The following is a 9,387-nucleotide window of genomic DNA, read 5'->3' as shown; positions in this document are numbered from 1 at the left end:
CCGTGAGCAGCCAAGGTACCTGAAAACACAAAAGTCCTTGTTTTCAGAAACCCGTTAGGTGTCATCAGGCTCCCAGACTAGTAGGAAGAATTTTAAGTTGCAAATCGTTTTTCCTTTGAGGAGTTTATCTGAGTGGAATTAGATAACAATAGAGAAGAGCGTTCTGGAAAGGGCATCATGATACTGCTCCTCTCAACCACCATGTTGTCTACTTGCTTCTGAAACACTTCAGCAGAATTTATGAGACACTGAAGTTTATGCAATAATGTTAAGACCTGTTTATGTAGATGTTGTTTTTTTCACATCTCCCTGTCATATTTTGTAGGTGTTCCCATTGTCCGGACATCTCAAGTTATGAATCTCACTAAACTTAATATTCTTTCATAGTCTTACCAAACTGTCTCGTACCCTCAGATTCCAGATCTTTTCATACTCTCAAAACTCTAGTTTTCCCTTGTATTTGGCTTGAAGCATCCAATAAAGCTCATTCTGGACTTTTTATCTATTAAGTGTTGAAGATGATTTTATTACTTTTAACATGTATGATATATATGGACCTGTATTAACATACAAAAACCTATCATGATCTAAAAACCAGACATGGTTTTGTGGGAACAAAACCCACAAAGACATTTGGGTAGGCCATGAGGTAGTCCAGTTCACTCAGTTCTATCTCCAGCTATACATTATCTCACAGTCCCATGTTTTCCTTCTCTTTTGCAGGGAAGTAGCAAGTTTGAGTCTCCCATAGCACGACCCCTTGACTGAATCCCGTATCACACTTGCTGGCTGCGAAACAGTCACATTTTCTGTGCCACGTCTCACCTGGGTGTAAAATGGGTAAGATGACATTCCCTGTCCTCATGGCTCCATTGCGCTGCTTTCTTCATGTCTGGAAATTGCTTTGAGATAAAATGTGTGTTAGGATAAAAGGAAGCAAGTTGTCCTTTGAGGCAGTGATTTTTTTGTGCTACAGTGAAAACTGCATTACAGAAAGGGAAATTCTGCTGAGCTGTCAAGAAAAGAAGGAGCAGCAGTAGATAAAATCCTAATTTCTCTCAGAGTGGCTTAACACAGAGTATTGCTACAGCAGCAAGCACAGTTGAGAGAGCTACAGCTTAATAATATGCCCTGTAATAGAAATGCCTGTAGTATTCTTTTAAAGCAACTACAGTGCACTTCTAATTCCATGCAAATTTTGATTATAATATTACGATGTCCTGTAAAGCAGCTTCATTCTGCTTGGATTCATTGCCAAGCAGTTCACAGCTACACTGACCACAAATTGGAAAAAAAATTATTGTGGTAGTAAGAGTAGTTCTCTTTTTCTCTGTTTCACTCTCTCTTTAACAGTGCTGGAAATGAGTGGGGGCATTAGTATTCTGATGAAGAGAGCCTGTGACAAAGACCGTGACTACAGGGCCTCCTGACTCTTCTGTGATGCTGCCAGTGATGTAGAGGGGACTGACTCCAATTGCACCGTTTTCAAAATAGCCCTACCATGGTACGGAGAAAACAAACAGACGGGCAATTCATAACGCGGGCGTAATGTTTTCAGTTTTGCAGTGTTAGCTTTGCACTTTGTATGGAAGAATGATACCAGGTGAGCAAATATTTATCTTCATGCAGGGACTGCAGATATTTGTGTGCCAATTTGTATGTGTGTGTGTATATGTTTGTTTAAAAAAGGACAAGCTATATACCAATGTGGTCGTATCTTATCTTTTTTCTGCATGTGTTTCCCTGGCAGGATTTGGAAACCTCATGCAGGATGTGCTGTGGTGCTTTAGTCAAGTAAAAGGAACTATAGATATTGGGGTGACAGAAGGTAAGTTTATTTTTCCTTTTGTTGCTGAGATCAGAAAGAACTTGTTTGTCATGTACATCTTGCCTAATCAGCGTGCAGGGGGGTTGTTCGCTTGTTGTTGGAAACTGCTGGCAAAGAGCTAAGTTGCACTCTTTTCGTTTCTGCCTTCATTATGTACTTATGCATTTGAAAGAGATGGGTCTCTAAAATTAGCTATTGATCCAAAAAAGTCCTTTGAAGGCATTATGGCTTAATCATATCAATAATCTTTGAAATAGATTTCCTTTTGGTTTTCAGCTGTTATTTACAGAATTTTTGAGGGAATTACAAGACAGCCTCTCCCATTGTAACATCCTTTACTGGAATCGGTTAGATTCTGTTTCTGAGTAACATAAGTGTAACTTGGTGCTCATTCTTGTATATGGAGTTAAAATAAATTGCAGCGCATACACTTGTACAGATATGTACCTGTGTGGGAGGGATCGATGCAGGCAGTTGTGGGATTTAGGAGCACAAGACATCCCCTCTCACACTCAGTAGCTTTCAGGGCGATTTGTGCTCCTCAATCACTTGGGCACTTCTCTCTCTGCAAGCATATCTGTTTGGCATTTAGCCAACATGTGGACTGCAAAACCATGGACAATTGAAAAGAAATGCATTCAATTTTCCTGACTTTAAGGTTGAATTTATTCATTCAGTTCTGTTCTTCCTATGATTGTTCTGGTTAAACTTCTCAACCGGGCATTTTCCTACATTTTCTTATTCTCATTTCACACTTTCCTTTCTCTTATTGCATTGCCCATTAATCCATTAATTCCTTTCCCTTTCCATTTCACATTTTATTCCCTATATGTTCGTTATCCCTCTTAGATAACTGAAACATTTATCACATCCCTCTTCTCTTAACCCTCCGAGTATAGGCAATGGTTTTGTGCCTTAGGGAGGCCAAACAAACAGTGATGAAATCCTGTCTTCCCCTGTGCAGAGCAGGTTGGTTTGTGTTACTACAGTGACCTTTTACATTTGCATGTAAATTTCTGTTATGTTTTGTTTGGAGCACCAGAGGACACAAGCTTTGTTCTCTGGGATCATATTGCTGATTGACTGCACGAGGGACAGGCTGATACCTGGAATATAGCATGTGAGGGTGCTGCCCAGCAAGACTTGGTTGCACTGGCAGAACTGTGCCAATGTTTTCTGCCTGAAACCAGAGTGTAGACACTACTAGTAGCATTTCATCCCTCCACCTGAATGGTTTTGGACATAAGAATAATGCTGGGGAAAGAGCGTGCTAACAAGCGCAGCAGTGCCTGGGAAAGTGTTGCTAAAATTGCAACTGCTTGCAGCTCCTTATGTGGAGATTAAGATAATAAATGCAGGAACTGAGTTGGCCTATTAGATATATTTCTTCTATTTTGTTATATTTCCAGAGTGTGATGCTTTCTTTAAAAGCACAGTCTCGTAAGACTGAGAAGAGGACTCAGTCAGCCCAAGCCTCTGACAGCAGAGCTCTGACTTCTCCTGGTGGGAATGGGATTCTGCCTGGAGTACCATCATCTGTTTCAGTTCAGTGGCAGTTCTCTGTTACACTGCTTTTGCAGAAGAGGGTTTCAGTCTGTAACCTCTAGAGACTACAGTGGGGAAAAAACTCAGGAGAATATTTAACGATTTGTTAAATCTCTGGAGAAAAAAACCACCATTGTGATTAAAGCCAAGATATTTTTTTTACTGAGGTGCTTTTTTTCAAAAATGTTTACAAGTGTTTTAAGCTTTTACTGTAGAATCTGCAAATAATTTTAAATGGTCAAGAGTACTTGTTTGCTAGTTCAGGATTAATAAAATGGTAGGTTGCCTCTTCTTACTTACTATCCTTTTCTTAATGTAACCAGTTATCAGCTGAAGGCTATAAGCTATATTTTTTTTACATTTGAGACTCAATGCTGGAGGAATCCAGAGGCACGATGACAGGAGGGGCCCCCTGCGATTTTTGCTTGGGGTAACCTGGACTCGCAGAACAGTAAAGGCGGACAGATAATACTTAAAGGCTATATTCAGTGAAACCAGTAACAAAAAAGTAATCATGTTGGTCTGTTGAATCTGGTCAACATGTACAAATGGCCTCACCATGACTGAGCAGAAAGCTCAGGAGAGTATTTTAGGTATGGGATTGGGCTTTTGGTTGTTACGCTGTTTTTGTGTTTGTATGTGAATGTGTATGTGTGTGGATACAGATGTACACATACATTGTCGTAAAAGTGTTTGTCACAGATGCCTCACCTTCATCAGTGGTTTGTCCATAACTTGTTACTTTTACGCTAGTCTTTGTGGCACATTTTTGACCTTCAGAACGCTTGGTAACATTGAAGCATCATGAATTTACAAAACGTAATTTCATTAGTTATTGGAATGCATGCATTTGTGTATGGTCAGGTGAAAGGAGATGTTACTATTATATTTAGAATGTTCTGCCTCTTTAAATGTAGACGAGCCTGCCTCCTTCAGCAGGATGGATTGTCATTCTGGCTTTCAAATTATACTTAAAATGTTGCTGAGAAGAATTCTGTTTTAATTCTCTGAAAATATGCTTGCTCTTTTCAATGCACACGTAAAGCTGCATGAACAGAGATACACACAAACTTTTGCATTTTGTTCTTCCCTTGGTCATTGCTTTCCTTAACTTGGAATATGGTATTGTAGTGTGTGGTACTTGTCCTGATGAAACCAGTGGTGTAATGGATGCTTTAACTCTCTAATAACCGTGTGAATGAATGAGCTCTCTTGTGTGGAGATGGGAGGCCTGGGACATCTTTCAGCTGCTCAGACAAACACTGATTTCAATGTTAAATATGAAGTAAATGATGTTGCAGATTGCCTTTGTGGTGCTACAGTGCTTTGAACTGTATTTCATTACTTGCTTTGAACTGTATTTCATTACTACTGAAAGGCAACAAATTTTAGAGATCTTGCCTTATTTTGGTATATTGATAATTAGCAGTCTAGTGTGGAAACCAGATCAGTGCAAATTTAAGAGGTGAAATTTCCTCTAGTCTTCTTGAGCGTCATGATCCACAGTGTAGAACTACCATGGCCATGGGAAGCTGCCTCGGCACTTGCTGAAGGGCACGTCACAAGGGAGTTACGCAGTGGCTGCAGACCTTAGGAGGGCAAGGGCAGCCTTAGGAGATTTGGGGCTGCTGTGCATGTGTGCTGTGTGCTTCAGACTAGGAGTCCAGGCATTAAGCATTTAAATCTTGGTCATGTTAAATTAGTCAGGTGTAAAGCACACATATAATGAAGTTATCAAATGGAGGAATATCACATAAATGTTAATGGCTAAATTAAAATGGTCCTAATGAAGTCAGATGTTCTGCCTGGTGTCTGGAATATTTTGCAATTGGAATGTCACCAGTTCCTAGCAAGCTCGATGAACAACAGTCATTTCCAGCAGGTCTGAGATTTTTATTATGTCTGCTTGCACATGCCTGTGTTTGCCACATCATCCAAATGTGTAACCAATAACTCCAACTCAAAGATTTCAGTGTTGAATGGTGGTCTGCAGGCTCACCAAGCTGGCTCAGAGCCTGGTTTGTGGTCTTGTACGTTGGTTTCCTTTTTGTGTTGCTAATTAAGCTCAAATATATATTCCAATCTTTGCATCTGAAGTGAAACTCAGTTTGTTAATGGAACATAAAAACTGAGTATAAATATTTAAATATATCCAAGCCACAATGAAGATAATTGGGGGGGGGGGGGGGGATTGTACATGATTTTAATGAGGTGGAATTAATCTGTTTCTTAGGGAATGTTTGTGCCTATTTTTAAGTGGAAAAAAAATTTTTTCTGTCATGTACAATGGAATCTATTACATCCATGCAGATGGTGGAAGAGAGGCACAGTATTTGCAGATTTCAGTCCTACAAGTAGGTCTCAGATACGGCTTCTGTTTCAAGCTGACTCTGAGTTCCTGGGTAAACCTGAAGCAAGTTACTGCACAGCTCTGTGTGGATAATACTTATTCCAGAGGCTCACATAACCTCTGACTCTCTGTGATCTATATCTACATCCATAACATCCATCAGGAGGTGATAAAGACAGACACAGAAACTAGAGGGGTGCCATATAAACAGTTAAAAAGGCATAAAGGGAGGAGAGGCACAGGTTTATGAAGAAACACAGTCCTCCACCTGAAGCTGTAATGGTGATCTTGTAAGCAGAACTGGGGCAAATGTCTTTCCGGGCTCTTAAGCACAGGACCAAAGAGTGAGTCTGGACAGCCGAGGGACTTGGACTGGTCTTGGAGCAGTCAGTTTTCCTCTCCTTTCCTTGAACAGTAGGCAGGTCAACACCTCTCAGTTTAGTTCATCCGTTCTGTTCCAGCGGTGGAATAAACTTCCAGCTCTCTGCTACCAGAGTGAGTTACACAAGCCCAGTACTGTGATCGTGAGAATCTGGGTTGCAGTGGGATGTGTTTGGCATGGAAATCCATGCTGGAGAATGAGCAGGTTGGTCTGTGCACAGTGGATGACCATGCCTGAGGTGTGGCAGTGTGGCTCTGAAGATGCCGTCCTTGGGTACCACAGTGTGTGCTGCCTTCTCACAATATGCACCTGCATCGTGTAAGCCACGTGCTGAGAAAGGAAAGGTCGTAACTAGAACAGTAATATGCTCTCTTTTCCTTTGTATAAGGTGAATGGTTTCTCCAGAGCTGTTCTCAGCTGGCCTGACTTAGGGGTGGCCCTAGCCTTCTCTAAGGGCATCCTGGCTCCAGAATATTAGTTCAGCTAGCTGCTTGGAAATTCACATTCTTTTCCAGGTTATGTTATGAAAGTGGTAACTGAGCCGCTGTGATCATTAGAGATATGTAATTGCAGTTTTCACGTGTGTGATGTGGTTTAATTATGCATACCGCACTTCCCTCTGTAATTTCAACTGGAGACGACATTCATCACTTTCTCAAGTAAACCTGAATGTAGTTTCTGGGTGCAGTTAAACAGCAGTGTTTGCTTCAGAGACAGTCATTTACATTTCCAGGCTAGTATATGAAATAATCTCATTCTCCAAGTCATACATGAACACATAAGGTGACTTTCCATGAAGAGTGCTTTATAAAATACCGTCTCTTTATTTCATATCTTGTTTCCTGGGATGGACTTGAGATACACAATAGTACTTGATCTTCAGCCTTCACTTGTTGTGATGCAATCAGAGTGAGCCGTCATCTCTGAGCAGGAAGGCTTTGCCACGCTTGCAGCCCAGACCTGGATTTTTTTTCCTTTCGCATCCAGAGAGGGTGTTTTGAATAAAGAGAAAGATATTAAAGTGAAATTAAAAACTTCTCTCTTCACTGGCACAGGTGCTTTGCACCTCTTTGGTACAAATGCAGTCGTGCTGTCATCTGCCAATGACAGCAACGTTAGAAAGACTGCAGCCAGATGATGAAACCAAGCCCAACATGACCCAGTGCTCCACATGAGGCAGCAACAGCAGGCACAAATGGTGAGTGGTTTGGTCCTAAACCAAAAGCTTGTCCGTAGAGTAATTAAACAGCAGGAAAACAGGGGGTGTGAGCATCAGCAGCTTATCACGTTATTTCCTTCCAACCTGTCCTCTTGCTACTGTGATGTTTTCCATTATGTGCAGCTGAGCAGGCCATGGCAGGGCGAGTTTGGAGCACACTTATCTGTGAGAGATTTCTGCTGCAAAGAGTGGGTTGTGCTTGGAAAAGTGTTAGAAATACTGATGTAGATCTGCTCCGCTTCTTAAATGCTGCAGGTTCAACTGGGTATGGGAGAGTCCGAATTGAGAGCACTGCCTCGGAAGAATCCATAATACAGCAAAATGTGTTTTTGTTCTGTGCTGTAATTTGCTGCAAGTTTGTAAGTGCCTTGCTGGGTCTTTTGGTTCCCCCCCGGCCTAAAGACGCTTTCTGAAGGCGTGAGAGAGCGGAGCTGTGCAGCCGCAGGCGTCCGGGCCGCCCTGGCCCACGGAGGCAGCACGGCTGCTCGGGGAGGGCAGCGAGACCTCGGGCACCTACCTCTCCTCCCCGTGCGGCACTCCGGAGGCTGGGCTGCGCCTTCGCCCTGGGAGAGCAGCAGAGTTTCCGAACACAAACCACCGCAAGCTCTTACCGTCCCGTCCCGGTGACGCGTTCCCCACCCCCGCACGGCCGCTGCCTGCCCGCGGCTCTCCGGGCAGGGGAAGCGCTCTCCGCCGCGGCACTGGCCGCCTCAGCCCCGCTGGGCGCCGGGAGCCGGCCCGCCGGCGCGGCGACGGCTGCGAAACGCCGCGGTTGCCGCGGAGCGGGCTGGGGCACCGCGCAGCCCGCCTGCCTGCGTTCCCGCCCGCCCGCCGGCGCCCTCGGCCGCGGGACTGCCTGCCTGCAGCCGGCTGGGCGGGGGGTCTGCGCCTGCCTGCGAGGACGGGCGGCCGAGGCGCCGTGCTCCGGGGGTGTGTTCGCGGGCAGGACGGGCTTAGTCAGCAAACCCGGCCGCGCCTCAGCCGATGCTGCGGCGGAGCCGGCCGGGCCGGAGCGCTCCGCTCCGCTCTGCCGCCGGGGCCGGGGCCGGGGCCGGGGCCGGTGCCGGTGCGGCCGGGCCGGCAGCATGGGGGCCGGCAGCACGGGGGCCGGCCGGCCGGCTGTCCCCGCCAGGCAGCTCCAGCAGCGAGCCCCCGCCGCCTCTGCCATGTAGGCTGCCTGGGCACCGGAAGGTTCTCATGGATTGAGGAGGGGCTGCGCTACCTTCTTCTTTATGTTTTTTTAGCGGTTACCCCCCCCCCCCCCCTTGTGTGGTTTTATTTCCCTCTTTTGTTTTTTTTAACCCCGGGTTTGGAAGATGAAATGCTTCTCGCGCTACCTGCCTTATATCTTCAGGCCGCCGAGCGCCATCCTCGCCTCCAGCTGCCACGCGGAAGGTACGCGCCGCGGGTGGGAGGGCGGGCAGGGCAGGGGAAGCGGCTGCTGCTTCTCACCGGAGAAGGCTGAGGAGGCAGCAGAAAGGCTGGGAGGGCGTCTGAGGGCTCAGGAGAAAATGAGTTCGTTTATTCCCATCAGTGCTGCTTGGTTTACTGCTAACTCTGCACTAATAGTGCGACTAAGCAAGCAGGCTTAAGGAAGACTTCATAGTTACGGTCCTGCACATTTTTCAGCTTTATGTAGTTTGTAAACGTGGCCTTTAATTCATCTGGATATTCCCAAGAAAATGAAAAAATCATATCTAGTGCTGCCTGTGTTCGGTTACCTGTGCCCTTTCCCTCATTCGGTAAAGCCTGTTTTCAGGTCTCTGCAAAACAGCTCTGCAGCTATTTGGGATAAACGAAATATTCTCAGCAGCGCTTGAACTTTGTATTTTCTGGGTAGGAATGCAAAGTATCAGGTCTGTGTTCACTGAGACTTCAGTGGGACTTCTCCCATAGGGAATGCTTGTTCATGCTGATTTATAACCCTGTGTGATACGACCGTGTGCACATTTGCTGTGTGTGAACCATCACACAGCTTTGCGAATCATCCGCAGTCGTCCAAACAGCTCTGCAGGATCAAAATTTCACACCACTGCTACTCCCCTATGTGGAACCACAGCGAT

The 9,387-nt window shown here is 45.1% G+C and overlaps 1 protein-coding gene across 3 annotated transcripts in view; it reads left to right on the top strand.

Moving 5' to 3' along the window:
- Positions 1–1,390: 1,390 nt before the first annotated feature.
- Positions 1,391–9,387, top strand: part of PPP2R2B (protein phosphatase 2 regulatory subunit Bbeta) — a 115,867-nt gene continuing 107,870 nt past the window's right edge. The window contains exons 1-2 of one of the 3 annotated variants that reach the window (XM_029997836.2): positions 1,391–1,504; positions 1,751–1,828. In XM_029997836.2, the coding sequence (XP_029853696.1) occupies positions 1,765–1,828 (64 nt within the window). In that variant the 5' untranslated portion in view covers positions 1,391–1,504; positions 1,751–1,764. Of the gene's footprint in view, positions 1,505–1,578; positions 1,604–1,750; positions 1,829–8,402; positions 8,720–9,387 lie in introns of those variants that run through there. The other 2 variants (XM_029997833.1, XM_029997834.1) reach the window with 2 other exon arrangements.

This window comes from Aquila chrysaetos, chromosome 22, assembly GCF_900496995.4.
Source record: "Aquila chrysaetos chrysaetos chromosome 22, bAquChr1.4, whole genome shotgun sequence".
In the NCBI taxonomy this organism is placed as follows: domain Eukaryota; kingdom Metazoa; phylum Chordata; class Aves; order Accipitriformes; family Accipitridae; genus Aquila; species Aquila chrysaetos.
Note: the sequence above shows the minus strand (reverse complement) of the source record. Positions and strands in the feature narration are given on the sequence as shown.